A 22277-nucleotide genomic window follows, 5' to 3' on the forward strand; every position below is an offset into this window, starting at 1 on the left:
GATTGACAGGAATCAACCCAGACCGTTACAGGCCTGGCAGGAACTTTTGGGGTGAGATTGACACCCAGTCTGGAAGTTGTTTTCAACCAGTGTTTGCACACCCTGCGCCTGAAACTCAAACATCCAAAACCCAACATTGGCTGGATTGCAAACTTTAATTTAAAAGTTGGCTTTCTCTTCTGCCGTTAGGCCTGCCAACTTTTTTCCTGCCCCCCCCCTCCTCCTCTGATTTTAACAGCGGCAGCCTTTCATGCACAAATTTAGCAGGTGAAGCCTTTCTGGATATAAAGCGAAAATGCAGGAGCCGGGCAGAAGGCTTAAACGGCTTAACTTGCGCAAATCAGGCTGCAGCGAAAGGCAGAGGAGCAGGGTCCGTAACAAAGTTGGCAATCTTAGCTGTTTTCTGTTCTGTAATGTCAGTAAAGGTAAAGGTAAAGGACCCCTGACCATTAGGTCCAGTCATGGCTGACTCTGGGGTTGCGGCGCTCATCTCGCTTTTTTGGCCGAGGGAGCCGGCGTACAGCTTCCGGGTCATGTGGCCAGCATGACTAAGCCGCTTCTGGCGAACCAGAGCAGCGCACGGAAACGCCGTTTACCTTCCCGCCGGAGCGGTACCTATTTATCTACTTGCACTTTGTCGTGCTTTCGAACTGCTAGGTTGGCAGGAGCAGGGACCGAACAACGGGAGCTCACTCCGTCACGGGGATTCGAACCGCCGACCTTCTGATCGGCAAGGCCTAGGCTCTGTGGTTTAACCCACAGCGCCACTCGCATACTGGCAAATGCTTTCTTGACATTCCTTGTGAAAATGACCCCCCTCCCCGCCAGGCAATTTCCCCCAAACTGGTGCCCTTCAGATACTTTGATGTTACTCTGACTGGGGCTGATGGGAGTTTTAATTGAGAAAATTGGGAGGATCCCAGGTTAAGGAAGCGAGGCTGCCCCAGAGGTATCCTCACTGCGATTCCCTAAGCGTTGTCAATGAAGGGGACCTTCTCAGTCAGTAGAGCATGAGATGCTTAATCTCGGGGTTGTGGGTTCGAAAGATCCCTGCATTGCAAGGGGTTGGACTAGATCCTCGTGGTCCCTTCCAACTGTACGATTCTATGGGTTGAATTTGCCCCATCCAAAGGATAAAGGAACAACCATTCAGTTCCATCTACACACATTACAAACTTTGCAGCTTAGCAAGGATCCCTTTGGTAAATCTGAACTGGTACAGTGGTACCTTGGGTTACATACGCTTCAGGTTACATACACTTCAGGTTACACACTCCGCTAACCTAGAAATAGTGCTTCAGGATAAGAACAGAAATCAGGCTCCAGCGGTGCGGCGGCAGCAGGAGGCCCTATTAGCTAAAGTGGTGCTTCAGGTTAAGAACAGTTTCAGGTTAAGTACGGACCTCCGGAACGAATTAAGTACTTAACCCGAGGTACCACTGTATACAGTTCATGTCTAAGGTCTTGCAAGCATTCACAACTGAGCGTTTTTCAGCCTGCAAAATGATGGCAATGTCTCCGCAGCTGAGGCTACCCATGTTATATACATTTATAGAGGATTTTGTTTTGTTTTCAAAACTCTGCTCACATTCCCCCACTCACAAAATGAGTGTGACCTAGATGATTGTGTTGGTGGCAGTGGGGAAGGTTTTGCTGTAGCAGGAGCCTTGACTCACTCACTCGAGCTGCCTGTATTTCTTTCATTAACCCGTTCCTCACCAGGAAGTACCTCCGTTCCACCTGTAATTGCTTAGTGCTGAGAGAAATGTACTCTGCACATGCCCATAGACACCCTGCTGTTTCACATGTTCAGGGGCAGAGCCTTTGCATTTAAAACTTGTGTCAAACGAAGTCTTGCTGGTTTTCAGCCACCTATAACTGAAAGATATTTGGTGTTAGCGGTTGCCTGACAGACTCTGAAAAAACACACAAACACACAGAAAATTTATTGGCAGAAAATCTCCAGACATGGACAATCACAGTGATTTAATGCAGTGGTTTTTTCCTGCCGCTGCAAAGATTTGTCAGTGGGACTGTAAGAAACTTGGCACACAACTGAAAGTCCAAAACAGCTGAGCCAAGAATGCAACTTGCAGAAAACTTCTGCTCCTAATGAGGATATGTGCAATTCTCCATTATGCCACCGGGTGGAGCTGTGGGTATGGTTCTTGCTGAGCCAAAAGGACTGCATTCTTGGCACCTGCCCTCCAGATGTGGTTGAACTACATCTCCCATCATCCTTCACCACTGGCCAGGCTGCCTGAGGCTGAGGGAGCCCAACAACTGCAGGAAGGCCCCAACACAAATGCATGGTGCAAAATTAAAAAGTGGGTTGCCAAATGCACGATTGGGCTGAAGTTCGTGTGAAAAAATCATTATTGCTGTATAAAGTTGTGGTTGTTTTCAAGATCTCATTTTTTAAAACTTGAATTCATCAGTTCGAGTCCTACCCTCCAGAGCAGGAGAAAAGATTCTTGCTCCATCTTCCATGTGACATCCCTTGAGCTATTTGAAGATGGCTATCTTATCTCCTTTCAGTCTCCTCTTTTCCAGACTAAACATACTCAACTCCTTCAACTGTTCCTCATCAGGCTTGGTTTCCAGACCCTTGACCATCTCCGTCGCCCTCCTCTGCCCACCTTCCAGCTTGTCAACATCCTTCTTAAATTGTGGTGCCCAGAACAGTACAGTGGTGCCTCGCAAGACGAAATTAATTCGTTCTGCGAGTTTTTTCGTCTTGCGATTTTTTCATCTTGCAGAGCACGGACTTTGGAAAAGCTTCAAAAATCACCAAAGTCTTCAAAAACCTCAAAAAAGGCTACCACACCGCGTGCTATGAGTTGCTCCTCGAAGTGAATGCACGGTTTTAAGAAAAAGGAAACAAACTTGCAAGACAAAGGAAACAAACTTGCAAGACGTTTTCGTCTTGCAAAGCAAGCCCATAGGGAAATCTGTCTTGCGAAGCAACCCAAAAAACGAAAAACTCTTTCGTTTTGCGAGTTTTTCGTCTTACGAGGCATTCGTCTTGCGAGGTACCACTGTACAGAAAAAGTTTAATGCTCCTCAGATTGTGGAAAGTCAATTCCAATTCCACTTGGAAGAACAATAATTGGATTACTCTAGGAGCTACCTACATGGGATGCAGGTGGCGCTGTGGTCTAAACCACAGAGCCTAGGACTTGCCAATCAGAAGGTTGGCGGTTCGAATCCCTGCGACAGGTTGAGCTCCCGTTGCTCGGTCCCTGCTCCTGCCAACCTAGCTGTTCGAAAGCACGTCAAAGTGCAAGTAGATAAATAGGTACCACTCCGGCGGGAAGGTAAACGGCGTTTCCGTGCGCTGCTCTGGTTCGCCAGAAGCGGCTTAGTCATGCTGGCCACATGGCCTGGAAGCTGTCTGCAGACAAACGCCAGCTCCCTCGGCCTATAGAGCGAGATTAGAGCGCAACCTGAGTCGTCCACGACTGGACCTAACAGTCAGAGGTATCTTTATCTTTACCTTTAGGAGCCACCTGTCTGGCAGTTGTTGCAATGTATTTATGTGCTTTCTGAGCATGTACAAAGTACAAAATAACTTTGCACGTTCCTCTTCCCTTGCTACGCAAGAGATCCTTGCCAGTGAAGAACCTGCAGGAGAATCTCAGGGACAGAAGTCAGGTTTTGCCTTCACAGCAAGAGTAGTAAATGGGAGCAGTTCATTAATGGCTCTTTCTCTGATGACACCTTGGGGGTGGGAGCTCAGCAAAACCTCCTTCCTCTGGAGAGACCCCAGGCTCTGAGAAAGAAGCCAGTTCCTACCTGCCTGCTCCCTATCCTGCCAAGCTCGGGAGCTTAGAATCATAGAATCCTAGAGTTGGAAGAGACCACAAGGGCCATCGAGTCCAACCCCCTGCCAAGCAGGAAACACCATCAGAGCATTCCTGACATATGGTTGTCAAGCCTCTGCTTAAAGACCTCCAAAGAAGGAGACTCCATCACACTCCTTGGCAGCAAATTCCACTGTCAAACAGCTCTTAGTGTCAGGAAGTTCTTCCTAATGTTTAGGTGGAATCTTCTTTCTTGTAGTTTGGAACCATTGCTCCGTGTCCGCTTCTCTGGAGCAGCAGAAAACAACCTTTCTCCCTCCTCTATGTGACATCCTTTTATATATTTGAACATGGCTATCATATCACCCCTTAACCTCCTCTTCTCCAGGCTCAACATGCCCAGCTCCCTTAGCCTTCCTCATAAGGCATCGTTTCCAGGCCTTTGGCCATTTTGGTTGCCCTCCTCTGGACACGTTCCAGTTTGTCAGTGTCCTTCTTGAACTGTGGTGCCCAGAACTGGACACAGTACTCCACAGTACTTGGTCACACCAAAGTGTGACCGATCTCTGGCACCCCGGAATTGACATGAGAGGTGGATGTCCTGGTCCTAGAGCCCAGCTCAAATCAATCCCTGGAGAACGTCAATGGGCTTGGCCTATTGCAACAGCCTTCGGGCCAGGATCAGATCCAGGGGAAGCAATATTTTATGTTGCGAAGGGCCCTGTCATCACAGAATTGCAGAGTTGGAAAAGACCTTGAACCCAGGACTCTGAGATTAAGAGTCTCCTGTTCTAGTGACTGAGCTATCCCAGCTGTCATCTTTGTATGAAGGGCGGTAAACAAATCTAATAAAATATAAAAAATAAAAGGGAAGGAGAATGAGTAGCCGCAGAGGAGGGACACTGGACCTTGGCACAATGGGCAGAAGAGGAGGGTTTTCTTGCGCACAAAGAGACAGAGAAAACGGTGGCTGCAGAATCCCCTTTCTCCTCTCCTGTAACTAAGCCACGCACCGCGATCGGGACAGGATCGAGTCCTGGAGCCGTAGGAACGCTGGTTTCATGGAGTGGCCCAAAGCGAAATCCCTGGTGTCTGTGTGGACAGAGTGGAGTGGGGGTGGGCTGGAGGGAGACCTTGCAACAGCAACAGTGTCTCGGACACACCGCAATTCTCTCGCCCTCTCAATACTGCAACACGTGTGTGTTGTGCGTGTGCAACACGCTTCCGCCTCCTCCCCCCCCCCCCGTGCAGAAATCCTGCAACTCCCCGTCACCGGGGAGGTGGGTGGGGGGCCGCTTCCTTTACCACCCGGCAAGAACACTGTGAGCTCTCCGTCCATCTCTCTCCCTGGCGTTTGTGTGTGTTAACAGACTGCAGCACTGAATGCAGCGGAAACACTGCAAGGTGTGCGTGCACGTGTGGGCGCGCTCTCGCAGCAATCGCAGCGCGTGCCGTTGCATGCACGCCACAGCATTCCTCCACTAATCATAATAGTGCAGTGGACACCCGCAGGAATAGGCTTTGGGGGTGGGGTGCGCGGGAAGTAAAATATTTAAAGTGGGGCGGAGGGAGGGAGTTTCCTGAACCTTTCGCCTCGCATCTGCGCTACAGCAAACTTTCTCTCTTTTTAAAACGGAGGCTGGTCATTATTATGCTTCCAGTTTATTACACTTGCCCTTCACAATGGGGCCCCCATGGCGGGTTGCAACCACAAAAACACAGCCGTGGTTCATTCATGAGGGCAGCTGCCCCCCTCCCCGCCTACCTGCACAAGCCTTGGAGTCGCAATAGCAGTAGGAACAGTGAGAAATTCGAAATTACCCCGAGCGTAACCAGCGCACAAGTTGGATACGCTTACCCTATCGCCTGCGTGCGCGCATATACAGCTCGTGAGAGAGAGCCGTCCCTACTTACTAGATTCCCAATATTCACGATTCTCTTGCTCCGGGAGTTACCCCGGCTCGGGGGCCCAGGCTGCGGCCGGAGGAGCCACCTCCCGCTCCCCCCTCTGCAAATCGCCTTCCACCCACGAGGTCCCTCCCCAGCAGCCTGCAAGAGACACCCCCACCCCACCCCCTAACCAGCTCGCCCTTCCCCGGACCCCCTAGAGCGGCAGCTTGGCGCCGGGCCACCCCAGCGCGCGCCCGCCCGCGTCCGGCGTGGTCTTCCCGGAGCCGGGGCTGCAAGATCCAGGCGTCGCCTCCCCGCAGAGTCCTCTTCCTGCTCCGACCTCACCAGGGACTTGCTGCTTGCGCAGCCCTGGCGGTGGGCACTTTCTTCCTCCTCCCTGGCGGTGGTGGTGGGGCGCGCACCACCCACCACCCCTCCCTCCCTCGCCTCCGCGCGCCCTCGTCCCTGCTTGCCTCCCTCCCGCGCGCCCGCCCGCCCGGCGCTTAATCCGCCTCTCCGCCCTTGACACGCGCGCCCAGGTGGCGCCAGGAGACGGAGCCGAGCGCGGCGCGCCGCGGAGAGAGCGAGAGAGGCTCCCCCGGTCCCCGGTTCCCGGTGGCAGCATGAGCAGCAGCAGGGCACCGGGGGAGACGGTGGCGACGGCGGCCTCTTCCTCCTCTTGCTCTCCGCGTCCTCCTCGTCGCCCTGCTGCTCCGGATGCCCCCGCAGCCCGCTCCTCCTGCGCCAGGCGGGGCGCCGCTGCGCGCAGCTGATGGCGACGGCGGCGGGCCGGCTGTGAGCAGGGCGATCGCGGGCAGGACTCGGCGGACTAGGCGGGCGGCAGCGGCGGCGGCGACCATCCCTCGGCGGAGCCCTCGGATGCGGGGAGACCCGTGCAGCCCGGAGCGATGGGAGAGTGGACCATTTTGGAAAGGCTGCTGGAGGCTGCGGTGCAACAGCATTCCACCATGATAGGCAGGTGAGAGAGAGAGAGGGCGAGACGCCAAGTGGACTAGCCGCTTGGCGAGACCGGCGGGGCAAGGAGAGCGAGCGAGCGAGCGCAGGGAAGAACGGACGACCCGGCAGGATCTGCCCCGCGCGTAAAGTTGGGAAGGTGGCTCGGTTAGGGCTGGGAGCCCGGACGCCTGAGTCCCAGAGGGAGGATCTCGGAGGGGCTTCTGCACAGCCAAGGTGGGGGGCATGTCCGGCAGGGGCGGCTGGCCATTGTAGGGGCCTCGGGGCAAAGACAGAAGCTGCAGGGGTTGAACCACAGCTGCTGCTGCTTCGCCTCCCTGGGTGCCCAGCTGGGCCTGCCGTCCCCGGGACCTTTTCTCCGAGGAAGGGATCTGATCTGGGAAGACCCTTTCAGGAGTCCTTGGCTTGGCGAGAGTCCGGCTGGTGCGTTTTTACGCGGAGGGTAGAAGCGCCGCGTCAGGTTCCCCCTTCTGCGAGGAGAACCCGGAGAGCTGGTGCGGCTTGCCGGAGCCGGAAGGATGCTCTCTGCCTTCCTCGCCGCCGGGTCCCCTTCCCTTCCAGCGCGCGGTCCTGCCGGGGGCAAGTGGCGCAGGGATTCCCCACCGCCGGGTCGCCGAAGAACCCTGCAGCGCCGGAACGGCTTCGCACAGGCTTCCCCCAGACTTAATAGTTGCTTCTCTCAGATGCCGGGTGGGCCGTATGTGTATTAAAGTCAGAAAGAGCTATGCACCGAGTCGGGTCCATCCAGTTCAATATTGCCTACACACTTTGGCAGCGGCTCTCCAGGGTTTCACGCACGGAGATGCCGGGGGATTGAACCTACGACCTTCTGCATGCCAAACAGGCGTCCAACCCTTGAGCTACAGCCCTTTTCCAGAGGTGCATTCTTCCCCTCTGTATTGGAAAGCTTGTGCCAAACATATGATCTACAACAGAATCACCCAGCCAGCCGTCTGGAAGATTGTTAAAATTGTTACCAGAGTGGCTTGCAGAGTTAGGAAAGGCTGGTGGAGTAACCAGGGTAAAATATATCAGCTTGGCAGCCTGGCTTTGTCTAGTGCTTGGCGGAGAAGAAGAGGGGAAGTTCCTACCGATGGGAATGGGGTTTGCCAAATCTGGAAGCCTTATCCCTTCCCACCAGGGAGGAAAATTATGGGAAGGTGGGTTCTTTCAACTTGAACCAAGGGCGGCTGGACCTGAGACATGGTATTGCCCGAGACATAATGTGGCACAGCATCATACCTGTGGGTATTTTACAGGGTGCCCAGACAGGTCCCTGCTCCAAGGAGACTGCAATCTATAAGTTTCCACAGCAGCGGGAGATGCAGCAGAAAGAGGGGTGGGAGAGGCAGGTGTGACTGGAGCTATAGACCCACAGAGGTGTCTGTGGGGATGGACAGAAAGGCAAGCAAAAGGTCAGTGAGCATGTGCAGAGTGTTTGCAACCCGCAGCAAAGCAGCTGCTTCATCAGAGGGCTACCCCTCAGACAGGTTTATCTTTTGAGAAACCAAACAATACACAGACTCTGTAAATGGGGACTGGCCTAAAAAAAGAAAAAAGGAAAGAAAGCGTGTGTGAAAGAATAGAGAGACAACAGGTTTCTGGCAGGCTGATAATCACCTCCTTCCAATAACTTCGGGGGCCTGCCAGATCCTGCAGGACTACACACACACACACCCCGGTCACCCCTGCTAGGTGGTGCTGGAGGGCCAAAGGTTGCCCCCCTCTGTTTTAAGGGATTTTTGGGGTGGCCTCATGAAGCCACTGTGTCTCCCTAATCTGACCACTTCCCTCCACTGCTGTCTTATTTGACCCTCTCTCCATCACCCTTTCTTTTATTGGGGGCGGCAGCAGCAGTGCCACCAGAACTAATAGCATAGGGAGCATCTCCCCATGGTTTGGGGAGGGCAGCATGAGCAGAAGCTCAGCCCACTCAAGTGTCTATGTAAGCAAAGGCTACACACCGAGAGCCAGTGTGGTGTTGTGGTTAGAGTGCTGGACTTGGACCCGGGATACCAGGGTTCGAATCCCCGCTCGCACAGAGCTCCCTGGGTGTGACCTTGGGGGCCAGTCGCTGCCTCTCAGCCTATCCCACCTCACAGGCTTGTTGTGGGGATTAAATAGGATGGAGGCCACCCTGAGCTCCTTGGAGGAAAAAGGTGGGGGATATAAATGCAATAGAAATAAGTAAATAATGAGAGGTGGGGAAGAGCGAGCCAGGCAGGTGGGCAGTGGGGACTGTGTGGGTGGATGGAGGATGTAATTAACAGGAATTAGGAGGTGTGCGGGGGTGGGGAGTGCTGAGAGGAAGCATAAACAGGGAGGTGAAAGAAGAAAGGGCAACGCATCCTTTCTTCAGCACCCAGGAGACTGGCTCAGATAAGTGGTCCATCCATCTCAGCATCCCGTCTCCAAGGGCAACCAACCCAAGATGATGCAGAAGAGGCCACTGGGATGTCCTAGAGAAAGTCTCTTCAACCACCTATACAGTTTAAACTTCTGCTTTTGGTGTCTTTGGGCTTTGAATTTTCTTGTCTCCCTTTTGCTCTCCTGCGTGCTCTCTTCATTCCTCACATACCCCAAGACTTGATGTCCTGCCGCTTTTTGTCCTTTCACATCTTCTGCTCTTTCCCTGTGGAATGAAGCCTTCCTCCTAACGGCCTGCATTACCCAGTCTCTTCCCATCTTGAAGTGGTGCCTGAAAACCCATCTTTCTGAAAAAGTGGTCTATAATACCTATATGGAGGGGAAGGGGAAGAAATGTCAATGGCGGGGTCAGAAGGTCGCTAAATATGAGAGGTCCTGCCTGTGACCTTTCTGTGCAAAGCCCAAATAAACACAAGTGCAATGAGCATTTGTTCGCAACTGCAGTTAGTGGCGACAACGCAGTCTTTCTACTTTTGCTGAGCTCATTCAACATGAGCGGAAAATAAAACCTTACCTCTCAAACAAATCCTTTTGAACTTTTTTAGTATGTTGTTGTTCAGCAGCTTCCTTTGCAAATATTTTTGTTGTGAATGATGAATCATAGCATCACAGAGTCTGAAGGGACCCGGAAGGATCATCTAGCTCAACTCCCTGCAATGCAGGAATATGCAGCTGTCCCTTACGGGGAGTGAACCTGCAGCCTTGGCACTATCAGCACCATGTGAGCAGGGCTTGACCAAGGTTTGCTTTTTGATAATTTTAGCCGCCCTCGTGGACCTGGTACCATTCAGATATTTTGGACTACAGCTTCTGGCACCGGCTGGGGCTGATGGGATTTGTAGTCCAAAACATCTGGAGGGCGCCAGGTTGGTGGGGAAAAACAACAATATAATGGTTATCTGTGGGAACCCTGGCCCATCAAACTCATTCTCTCTTGGTGCACTCTCTCTCTCTCTCTCTCTCTCTCTCTCTCTGTGTGTGTGTGTGTTTGTGTGTAGGGGGGCATTTTAGCAAACTGGGTGGTGCTGTGGGTTAAACCACAGAGCCTTGGACTTGCCAATCAGAAGGTCGGCAGTTTGAATCCCCGCAATGGAGTGAGCTCCCGTTGCTCGGTCCCTGCTCCTGCCAACCTAGCAGTTCGAAAGCACGCCAAGTGCAAGTAGATAAATAGGTACCGCTCTGGCGGGAAGGTAAACGGCATTTCCGTGCACTGCTCTGGTTCGCCAGAAGCAGCTTAGTCATGCTGGCCACATGACCCGGAAGCTGTACACCGGCTCCTTTGGCCAGTAAAGCGAGATGAGCGCCGGAACCCCAGAGTCGGCTACGACTGGACCTACTGGTCAGGGGTCCCTTTACCTTTACCATACTCCTGCCAGACTTTGCCTTCATAAGACCACCAAGCTGAGAAGGCTAAATGACAAAAAAGATGTAGCTGGGTGTGCCCCAAACTGAGTTTTTTCCCTTTACTTCCTCAGTTCAGAAAACTTCAGATTGTTAGCACACAAGAGCCAGTACTCAGACACACGTGCAGGATCCAGTCCACACAACAAATCCAAAGTGCGAAATGAAAACTAGAAATAGGAGCAGATAGGTGGAAAAGGGAAACAAACACGGAATCCTGTGTCCTTAAACGCAGCCGACCGATATGTGTTTGGACCTTGCCAGCCTAGGCTATGCGCCTCAACATTTGTGCACCCCCTGATGTTTCCATTCCTAGCCTATGAAGATCTCCCCTCCCCATTCTTAGAGGAGACACAAATTACCCAAGGCTTAAATCTTAGAAGCAGGGGTGCCCCATTTCTGAAAGGAGGAGAGAGATTGGACCTCCATCTTTCCTGTAAGTCAGACTGCTGGTTTTGGTAAATGGACAAGAATTGGTAGAACGACCCGGTCTTATGACAGAGACACTTTGCATGTGCTCAGAGGCATGCTGGCACAGGAAATAGCTTCTGGGGCAGAACCCTTTCTCGGATGTAAATATCAGACAGGAACAGTGCTGCTCTTGTGCATGCAGCTTCATGGGATGCAAAGGCCTCCCAAAAGAGACTTGCCTACAATTGCACGGTTCACCCAGGCAGTTTAAATTGTCCAAGGCTTAGTCTTATTTTTAATCATTGTGCTTGACTGCATTACACAGGAACATTGAAAGCTGCCACTGGGCCCATCTAGTTCAATATTGTCTACACTGATTGGCAGTTGCTCTCCAGGCTTTTAGGCCAGAGTCTTCTCCTATCTGGAGAATAAACCTGGGACATTCTGCATTCAAAGCAGCTGCTCTCACCGAGCAATGACACAGATGGATCCTACACCACCCTGAAACCCAGTAGGACAAATGCTTGAATGAATTAAATCCATGTTGTCACATTTTATTTGTGTATTTTATATTTTTCTAAATGGGAGAAGGCAAACTTTTCCATGGACGTAACTGCACCTTCATCGTGATGCCAATGTTGCAGCAACTTAGCTTTGCCTAGCAGTGGAACCGCAAGATCCAAGGGTTTGGGAAAGGGTGTGAACCTGTGAATCATAGAATTGTAGAGCTGGAAGGGACCCCTGTGGTCATCTAGTCCAACCCCCTGCAATGCAGGAATCTAAGCTAAAGCATCCATGGCAGATGGCCATCCAACCTCTGCTTAAAAACCTCCAAGCAGAGTCCAAACCTCCCGAGGGAGACCGTTCCACGGTCAAACAACTCTTACTGTCAGAAAGTTTTTCCTGATGTTTAGTCAGAATCTCCTTTCTGGGGGGGGGGATCATCCTGTGTTGCATTCTAAATTGCAAGCTCCTTGGGGCAGGGACCTCCCTTCATATGCTTTTCACAACAAAGGTCCATATAGTTAAAGCCATGGTTTCCCCAGTAGTGATGTATGGAAGTGAGAGCTGGACCATAAAGAAGGCTGATCGCCAAAGAATGGATGCTTTTGAATTCTGGTGCTGGAGGAGACTCTTGAGAGTCCCATGGACTGCAAGAAGATCAAACCTCTCCATTCTGAAGGAAATCAGCCCTGAGTGCTCACTGGAAGGACAGATCCTGAAGCTGAGGCTCCAAGACTTTGGCCACCTCATGAGAAGAGGAGACTCCCTGGAAAAGACCCTGATGCTGGGAAAGATGGAGGGCACAAGGAGAAGGGGACGACAGAGGACGAGATGGTTGGACAGTGTTTTCGAAACTACCAGCATGAGTTTGACCAAACTGCGGGAGGCAGTGGAAGACAGGAGTGCCTGGCGTGCTCTGGTCCAGGGGGTCACGAAGAGTCGGGCACGACTAAACGACTCAACAACAACAACAACAACATCCCTTCCAATTCTACTATTCTTACAATCCTCTGGACAGGCGGTCTGAACTGTGAGCATCGCTCTGCTCCTGCCTGACTGCGAGCCACAAAATCCAGCTACCCGGGCTACCCAAATAGTCTCTGATCCACCTTCCTTCCCTCTCAGAATGTAACCTCCCTTTCTGCATTTTGCTTTTGCTCTCCGATCATTCTTTGTGCCAAATGCCAGCGTTTTCTCATTCATCTTCCTTACCAGTGCTACTGGCAAAAAACTCTGCGTCCTGTCCTTAGGTTTAATTTCACCCTCCCTTCTCCCCCTCCTCGATATTGCAGCTCTGATGGGAACTGCGGAGTTGGCGAAAAGCAACTTCTCTTCTCCCCCTCCTCCCCTCCTCTGAAGTGCGCAAATTGACTCACTTGCTAGATTTTGCGTCGCTGCAGAAACCCAAGTCTCCCTCGTGCCCTTGAAGCTGTCCTAGGTATATACTCTCTCAAACTGTCTCTACTGCGTGCATACCTGGCAGTGCAGTCCTATATACATCCACTCAAAAGTTAAGCCCCACTGGCTCTCAGGTAAATGGGTATCAGACTGCACCTGCAATGTTGCTTTCAGCTTTCTCTGCCCGTGCAATGAAATCTGAATTCATTTGCGGAGGAAGAAGAAGAGGAGGAGGAGTTTGGATTTGATATCCCGCTTTATCACTACCCTAAGGATTCTCAAAGTGGCTAACAATCTCCCTTCCCTTCCTCCCCCACAACAAACACTCTGTGAGGTGAGTGGGGCTGAGAGACTTGAGAGAAGTGTGACTAGCCCAAGGTCACCTAGCAGCTGCATGTGGAGGAGCGGGGAAGCGAACCCAGTTCACCAGATTACGAGTCCACAGCTCTTAACCACTATACCACACTGGTGATTCCTCTTAAATTGCAGTGGATTGGGGCTCTTGGAAGCCCTTCTGCTTTCATCCAGCATCTCAGCTTTTCCCAAGAGGTGCTCCAAGGAAGCCCCCATCTCCCTGGCTCCATAAATTTAAGACTTTCCCCAAAGAATAAAGGGAAATGTAGTTTCTGTAGCCCTCTGCCTGGTTCCCTGTAACCTCACTTCTTGCAGAGAGGGAACTACCAGAAGGCCCTCGGCGCTGGACCTCAGTGTCCGGGTAGAACAATGGGGGTGGAGATGCTCCTTCAGATATACTGGGCCTTTGAGGCTGTTTAGGGCTTTAAAGGTCAGCACCAACCTTTTGAATTGTGCTTGGAAATTGGGAGCTGATGTAGATATTTTAGGACCTGTGTTATATGGCCACAATGGCCATCCGCAGTCTCCCTTAATATCTCCCTCTGCTCTCCTCTCCTTCCGTCTCGCCAGGATCCTGCTGACAGTGGTGGTGATCTTCCGCATCCTGATTGTGGCCATCGTGGGAGAGACGGTTTACGAGGACGAGCAGACGATGTTCATGTGCAATACCCTGCAGCCCGGGTGCAACCAGGCCTGCTACGACAAGGCCTTCCCTATCTCGCACATCCGCTACTGGGTGTTCCAGATCATCCTGGTCTGCACGCCCAGCCTCTGCTTCATCACCTACTCAGTGCACCAGTCGGCCAAGCAGAGGGACCGCCGCTACTCCTTCCTCTACCCGCTGCTGGAGAAGGACGGCCGGAAGGTGAAGAACGTCAATGGCATCCTGGTGCAGAACCCGGACGGCTCCTCCAAGGAGGAACCCGACTGCCTGGAGGTGAAGGAGATCCCCAGCGCCCCCATGCGGCCCCCCAAGAGCTCCAAGGTCAAGCGACAGGAGGGCATCTCCCGCTTCTACATCATCCAGGTAAGTCGGGGCGCTAGAGGGCTCCCCTTTGCTTGCTGCACTCCCAACTCCTCCCTAAGATTGGGGGGGCCGGGGACTCACTCAACAGCTCGCGAAAAGGCCGAGAAGTTGCAGGGAGGAGTCGTGCATGAGCCCGTCATGTGGTGCGGCGGCAAGTGAGGCCAAGGCTATTCTAGGCTGTTGCATCGTAGCCTCGCACAATCCGGCAAAATGTGCCCAGCCGTCTATCCCCTTAGATGGCAGGCAGAATTCTGTGTGCCACCCCATGCCCCCTGCGCCAGTCTAGTGCAATAGCATAGATGGCCCCCGGCGTTAAAACAATATCCACCTGTCAAGGTGTGCGTAGGCCTGGAGAGGGGCACCGTCTTGTCCTTTGCCTCAGGGTGGCCCTAGATGTCATCCATTGGACACGACTCGCCAGGGTAGCTCAGCTGGTTAGAGCGTCGTGCCGATAACACTGAGGTCGCAGGTTCAATCCCCGTAAGGGACAGCGTTGCAGGGGGTTGGACTGGATGATCTTTGAGGGCCCTTCCAACTCGATGATTCGACAATCACTGCTTTGAGTTGCATTCATTCCCCCCACTCCCGGCTGGGTGTTGCGTGGCTGTAGCCTTGGCAAAGACTGGAGCATTCTGGCAGACAGAACGACATCGGAGGAGCCTGTGTGTGCTGGTCCTGGGGCTAACTGAGAGGCAATGTCCAAGTCCAGTCCGAGATCAATGGTGCGGTGTGGAGGCTGTCCGTCAAAGATGTAGCTGGGTCCAAGGTGGGGAGTCTGGCAGAAGAGCAGGACAGGGTGCAGGCAGGAACTAGCAACCAACAACATTGCTCCCGCAACCTGGGACTGGGGCTGACCGGCTTTTATCTGCCCCGAGGCATGGGGCAGCCCCGGTCCACAGGTGACTCGCCTCTCCTGGCCTGGAGGTGAGCACTTCTCCTGCGGGAACTTAGTTCCCTCCGCCTCTCCGCCCTGAGCCTCTGCAGCTCAGGAGAGGCTGGAGGGTTAACCGGACCCAGAGGCAACCTCAGCTTCCCCTGACGGGGCTGAGAGTGGAGCACCTGCAGGCAATGGGTCCTCCATCGCCTCAGGAGCCAGAGCAGACTCAGCTGGTGCCTGCACCTGAGGATCCAGCCCAGGTGAGGACTCTTCAGGCTCAAGCCCCAGCTGATTCTGGAGGCGGGGAATCCTGTGCAGGCTGGGATCCCTCAGGTTCAGCCTCTGAGTCCGAAATCCTAGGCCATCACACTGTGGCCTGTTTGGTCCAGTGTCCTGTTCTTGCAGCAGCCAGCCAGATGCAACAGCAGCTCTCCCCTCCGGTGGTCCCCAGCTGTTCAGAGACATTGCCGCCTCCGGCTGCGAGGGCAGAACTGGGGGCCACTAGTAGCCCTCTCCTCCATTAATTTGTCTGGTCCTCTTTTGGAGCCATTCGGGTTGGTGGCCATCGCTGCCTCTGGTGGCAATGAGTTCCATAGTTTAAATGTGCTCCACATGAAGAAGTACTTTCTGATGGTAGAACTGTCTGATGGTTAGAGCCATTTGACAGTGGAACAGATGCCCTCGGAAGGTGGTGGACTCTGCTTCGTGTAGGTTTCTAAACAGAGGATGGTGGCCATACATTGTGGATTATTTAGCTGCGATCCCTGCATTTCAGGGGGTGGGACTAGATAACCCTGGTCTTTCCTAGCAGCTCTACAATTCTATGAGAAGACAGGCTTTGAGGCATGTGGGCAAACTGCCTGGCTCCAACTTTAGGCGGAAGATAATAGTAATTTGGGACGTGTGTGGTGCTGTGGGTTAAACCACAGAGCCTAGGACTTGCCGATCAGAAAGTCGGCGGTTCGAATCCCCGTGACGGGGTGAGCTCCTGTTGCTCAGTCCCTGCTCCTGCCAACCTAGCTGTTTGAAAGCACGTCAAAGTGCAAGTAGATAAATAGGTACCACTCCGGCGGGAAGGTAAACGGCATTTCCGTGCGCTGCTCTGCTTCGCCAGGAGCGACTTAGTCATGCTGGCCACATGACCTGGAAGTTGTACGCCGGCTCCCTCGGCCAATTAAGCGAGATGAGCGCCGCAACCCCAGAGTCAGTCACGACTGGACCTAATGGTCAGGGGTCCCTTTACCTTTAATAGTAATTTAATAATTGTAATATTTATACCCCGCCTATCTGGCTGGGTGTGACTAGCAGGATTTCTAATTGTCCAAGGGTGAGCCAGGGATTGGGGGACAAAGGGGTTCCCCCCCCTTCCTTGGAAACAGCAGAAATATATATAGCCTTATGCAAAAGGAACAAGAAGAGAGGAAAACTTCGGCATTCGGGTTGCAGAACGCAGATCCTTTTCCTGAGCGCAGAGAATGTGCAGCCCGGACTCTAAGCATCGTCCTGATCTTCCTTCCCAGCAGCCTACGCGAGAGAAAAGGGCACGAGGGTCTGGCGGCAACATGGTGACCATCTGTTTTATTTATAGACGCGCGGGGCGAGAACGAGTGTAGAAGGGAGGCGGCGTTGGCAGCAGGCAGGAGTGGTGCTGAGGCTTCAGGCTGTGCCAGCACCACCTGGAGAAATCCAGCCATCTCTGAGACCACAAGACACATCTTCCATGTGTCTTTCCAGTGCTCCAGACAGCTCCCATGCTGTCCGGCTCCGGTGGGGCCTGTCAATGACCATTTCGGATTCTCTGGGGTGGGGTGGGGGGTCTGGTTAGCAGCAAGGATAGAGCTAAGAGTAGGCGCTCACACCGCATGATTCAGGCGGATTCGTCCAGGGTGCGGTTTCAGCCTGCAGCCCAATTGGGTGGAAGCAGCCTCAAATCTCTGTGAGTTGGGCTGCCAGAGGGTGGGGTGCCCAGCAGGGAATGTACCAGTGCAGTGGTTCCCAAGCTTTTTTTGTGGAGGGGGGGGGGCCCTGCCACCCGCTTGGTTCCATAACCTCATCTCCCATGCCCCTTGCCCTATGAAAAGCACCATTCGTGACAGCGGTGTGGACATCTCGCTAAGGAAGACAACAACGCAATGAAATTCAAAACGGCAATAGTCAGTTGTCCATTTATTCAGAATCCAATTAGATTGAGTCTAATTAACCAACAACAAAACTGATAAGCTTGATGCGGCGATACCAGCTTTTCAAACTGGGGTTGTCATTTAGCGGCCTCGGTATACCTGAAGGAGCATCTCCACCCCCATCGTTCTGCCCGGACACTGAGGTCCAGTGCCAAGGGCCTTCTGGCAGTTCCCTCCCTGCAAGAAGTGAGGTTACAGGGAACCAGGCAGAGGGCCTTCTCGGTAGTGGCGCCTGCCCTGTGGAACACCCTCCCATCAGATGTCAAGGAAATAAGCAGCTGTCCTATTTTTAAAAGACATCTGAAGGCAGCCCTGTTTAGGGAAGTTTTTTATATTTAATGCTGTATTGTTTTTAACAAGAGTGGCTGGAGAAACTCAGCCAGATGGGTGGGGTATAAATAATAAATTATTATTATTATTATTATTATTATTATTATTATTATTATTATTATTAGCGTCCCACAAGTGCCTTCCCTGCTGGGAGCTAGAAAGGTGATGCATTGCTCCATCTTGTCAGGACCAGAGGTCAAGGATGATGGGAACTGTAGTTCGAAAACAGGAGGACACCCCAAGTTTGAGAAACTCTGGTTTTTAAAGTAAAGATTAGCCCCGCCCCACATTGATTTGGGGCTGGATCTGGGTGGGGCGTCCTCTGGATTTGGGGCAGGTGTGTGAGGAGAGGGTCCCCCCCCCCCACAAAGCCAGGCAGATATATTGAAAGCAGGCAGCGGGAGAAGACCAAGTCAAAATCAGGAGCTGAAAACAGGAAGGTTGCAGGACCAAGGTCAGCTCCAGCTGAAGCTGCTGGTCCATTCAAAAATCCAAATTCTGCTGCTGGGCTTAAAAGGTCATCTTTTTTCATTTTAGGGCCCTGGGCCCCCAACCCTGCTCAGTGCCCTCCAGGGCTCTGTTTCTCAAACTCAGATCTCCAGTTGTTGTTGGGCTACAACTCCCATCATCCAGCAGATGGTTCACAACCAAGCCTGGGACCCTAGGCGTACTGATCCCTTGAATGCTCCCCCTTGCATGGAATTGTTGGGCTTAATCCTCTTCAGACTAGGGTTTGCCTGAACTTTCGGGGAAGCAGCGTGGGAAGATCTGTTCTCTGGTTTAGGCTTCTGCGTCACTTTCCTTCCAGCTCGCAGCCACCAAACGCCCTGTGCCTGACTTGCTTTTTCTCCCTTCCTCGTTCCATCTCTCACTCTTTATTGACTGTAGTTTGAACAAAGGAGCTAACACCTTCCACCAAACATGAGGCAGCAGATCAGTGCAAAAAAGTAAAAAGGCAGACAATGGGGACCCTGGCAGCAACTGAGGAACAATATTGCTGATTGATGATGCAAAGTTATCACACGGCTGAAAGCCAAACCCTTGCAGGTCCTTGCTTGGGGAGCAGCCTTGGCTTGTCGCTCTCGCAAAGAGAGACATTTGGTATGGAAAATTCATGAAAAAGCGTATTTGGGTAGGGAAGGGTCCTCCAGTTCTAGCTAACTACTAAGCTGAAGATCCAAGGGGTCCATGGTCACAGCTTGGCTCTCAGCACATATAGATCCCAAGGCTGATCTCTCCCAAGGGGACAGAAAGCTAAGATCGCAGGAAAGGTCAGCACAGATACCACAGGGCAAGTCTGGAGGTTCCTTACTCTGTCCGCTTCGGGCCCCTGCTGATTTGCATCAAGCAAATACAGTGGTACCTTGGGTTACATACGCTTCAGGTTACATACGCTTCAGGTTACACACTCCGCTAACCCAGAAATAATGCTTCAGCTTAAGAACTTTGCTTCAGGATAAGAACAGAAATTGGGCTCCGGCGGCGCGGCGGCAGCAGCAGGCCCCATTAGCTAAAGTGGTGCTTCAGGTTAAGAACAGTTTCAGGTTAAGAACGGACCTCCGGAACGAATTAAGTACTTAACCCGAGGTACCACTGTACAAGCCACTGAGTCATTATTAACAAAAAAAATGAGTGCGAGGATAATTGCCAAAGGGCCTACAGTGGTACCTCGGGTTACATACGCTTCAGGTTACAGACTCCGCTAACCCAGAAATATTACCTCGGGTTAAAAACTTTGCTTCAGGATGAGAACAGAAATCGTGCTGCAGGAGCAGGAGGCCCCATTAGCTAAAGTGGTGCTTCAGGTTAAGAACGGACCTCCGGAACAAATTAAGTACTTAACCCGAGGTACCACTATATAGAGGAAAGGGAACCTGTGGCTCCCCGGATGTTGCTGGGCCTCCGGTTCCCATCGTCCTCTGCCAGGGCAGCCAGTGGTGAGGGATGATGGGAGTTGTAGTTCAGTAGCATCTGGAGGTAGAGGCCGCTCTCTGCCACCCCCTGACCCTGTTCCCCTCCCGCTGCTTTAGGTGGTTTTCCGCAATGCCCTGGAGATTGGCTTCCTGGCGGGACAGTACTTCTTGTACGGCTTCAACGTGCCGGCCATTTTCGAGTGCGACCGCTACCCATGCGTCAAGGAGGTGGAGTGCTACGTGTCGCGGCCCACGGAGAAGACCGTCTTCCTCGTCTTCATGTTTGCCGTGAGCGGGATCTGCGTCCTCCTCAACCTGGCCGAGCTCAACCACCTCGGCTGGCGCAAGATCAAGACCGCCATCCGAGGGGTGCAGGCCAGGCGGAAATCCATCTGCGAGGTGCGGAAGAAGGACCTCTCCTCGCTGGCCCAAGTGCCTACGCTCGGACGGACGCAGTCGAGCGAGTCCGCCTACGTCTGAGCGCTCCCGATCCGGTTCGGTTGGGGTGGGGATCGGGGCCTCGGCGGGCCTGACGTCGCCAACGCAGCAAGGAGAAAACGCCACCTGCTGGCCTGACCACAATACCTCCCAGGTTAACCATGCAATATTCAGTGGGTGCTTTCAAAAACAAAACACCCTCCTCGCTTTCAGAGGACGGGGCCTCACGTTCGCTTTAAGGGCTGATGGGGGAAACCCAGCCCCTCAGGAGCCATGGGGCAGGAGCAAGGGGGAGGGAAATGGAGGAAGAGGCTTGGTGCCCCTTCCTCCTATGCGCTGGCTCCCGTCGAATATTTTCTCTTCTCTACACTTAACTAATGGTGCAAGCAAAACGGTGCGGTTTGCGGAAACTTGTGCCTACGACTCCTTTTTACGGACTGGTGATGAAAAACGCATGAATCGGCGGTGGGTGGGGGAGGCTTGTGGGGGGGGACGTTGCTTGCTTGCGTGTGTATTTTTGAAAGGAAGCAACAACAGAAAGACAGAGAGAGGGGAGAAGGGCTTCCCCTCATGCACGACCGGATATCTCTCTCTCTCTCTCTCTCTCTCTCTCATCTGCCGTGATGTAAATAGTGAAGGATGCAAATGTGATTTTATATAAAAAAGATAAGGTATGCAATAAAAAGAACCCCATTTTCTTCCTTGTTTTTCCTGGCAGCCTCTCTGTTGGTGCTGAGGGAATCGGTGGCGATGGTGTTGGGAGGATGAATGGGTCAGGTTGATGTCTGCGTGTGCTCCATAAATGGGGAGAAGACCAGATCACCATTCTGTCCCAGCTGCGGCGTGTGGGGCGGCCCCACAGTTTTGTTTGTTTTTCAATTGACCTTCTCCCAGGCTTTCAAGAGCAGTCGGGCATGTGGAAGCAAAGTACAGTGGTACCTCAGGTTACATACGCTTCAGGTTACAGACTCCGCTAACCCAGAAATAGTACCTTGGGTTAAGAACTTTGCTTCAGGATGAGAACAGAAATCGTGCTCCCGCAGCACGGCGGCAGCAGGAGGCCCCATTAGCTAAAGTGGTGCTTCAGGTTAAGAACGGACCTCCGGAACGAATTAAGTACTTAACCCGAGGTACCACTGTAGATGCAAGTTTCCTCCGCTGTCTTGCCACGAGAAATCAATTTGCACTGGCTTGATTTCTGCAGGTCAGGCTGCTGTTAAAACGGAGTTGGAAAAAACCTGCTCAAATCTACAGCAGTCGCCTTGTCCTAGCTACTGCCAACTCCTGCCTCCATCACTCTGACTGTGGGCACCTCTGGAGCATCTTTCCCAAGGCCACCCTGCTGTGGACGGCAGCGGCGTGGGGGGGGTGGTGGTTTTGTCTCTGACTGCCTGGGCCCAAGACGCAGAGCAAAGCGAGGCTCCCCCCCTCCTTCCCCGCATACACATACCCCTCCCAGCCCGGTCAGCTGCAGCGGACTCTCATCCCTTAATCTGCTCTCTAATAGGTCTAAAGCGGAGAAGGGGGTTAACCGGGCACCATCTGGCTTAGCCTGAGCGAAGGCCCAAGATCTCGTGGTGCAAAAGAGGCCTGCGAGGCGATCGGGGAGAACCAGAGTCCCTTCCTGCCCCACAAGCTATGGGGAGGACGGATGTTGCGTTTCCGGAGTCCCCCTCCTGCTTCCCGAGAGCAAGGGGAAAGACGGAAAGGGACCCAGCCTCCTTCTCTTCGTTTACTAATCCCCGTCCCTCCTACCGCCGCCGGCCTCCCGTTGTCCCCATCCCCTAAGCGGCTCTTGCGCAGCCCCTCCGCCCAGACCCCCCTCTGCCCCCTGCGGTGCACTTAGAGAGCCTAAACCCCATCTAAGCCTCTTTGGTGTCCCAACCAGATGAGCAAAGGAGTTCAGGCAAAAAAGAGAGAGACAAGGAGCTTACTAGAGTGGAGAACTGGATGTCTCTGTCTGCCCGAGGTGGGTCACAGCGTTGAAATTGGGGGTGGCTCTCAGGAACAACCCATCTTTGCCCTTTGATCCTGAAACTCCCTCTCCAATGTGAAGACACAGAGTCAGGGCATCTCGCTCAGGACTGCCAGAACAGACGCCAGGGTTTCAGGCAAGGAGTCTCTCTACCTGGGGATGCTGAGGAATGCCTCTCGGATCTCCTGCCTGCAAAATGTTGAACTAGCTTCCTTCCCTCTGAGGTGGTTATATATAATAGAGCATCTTTCCCTGCCTTCTGACCTCCCCCCTCTGCTTTAATCCCAACCTGGAGCAGGGAATCTGCTTGCAGGTTTTGGAAAAAAACCACACCGTATTTTTTGCTATATAAGACTCACTTTTTCCCTCCTAAA

General features: G+C 52.8%; 1 protein-coding gene and 1 long non-coding RNA gene across 3 annotated transcripts in view; both read left to right on the top strand.

Moving 5' to 3' along the window:
* LOC310851616 (gap junction delta-2 protein-like) overlaps nucleotides 1–20629 on the top strand; it is a 175706-nt gene extending 155077 nt beyond the window's left edge. Inside the window, exons 2-4 of one of the 2 annotated variants that reach the window (XM_083754198.1) lie at nucleotides 6276–6672; nucleotides 13734–14190; nucleotides 19608–20629. In XM_083754198.1, coding sequence (XP_083610324.1) covers nucleotides 6602–6672; nucleotides 13734–14190; nucleotides 19608–19970 — 891 coding nt within the window. In that variant the 5' untranslated portion in view covers nucleotides 6276–6601 and the 3' untranslated portion in view covers nucleotides 19971–20629. Of the gene's footprint in view, nucleotides 1–6229; nucleotides 6673–13733; nucleotides 14191–19607 lie in introns of those variants that run through there. The other variant, XM_083754199.1, reaches the window with a different exon arrangement.
* LOC310851829 overlaps nucleotides 1–22277 on the top strand; it is a 305116-nt gene that overhangs the window by 239740 nt on the left and 43099 nt on the right. The window lies entirely within an intron of this gene.

The sequence above is a fragment of the Podarcis gaigeae genome (assembly GCF_964106915.1).
Source record: "Podarcis gaigeae genome assembly, chromosome: 8".
In the NCBI taxonomy this organism is placed as follows: domain Eukaryota; kingdom Metazoa; phylum Chordata; class Lepidosauria; order Squamata; family Lacertidae; genus Podarcis; species Podarcis gaigeae.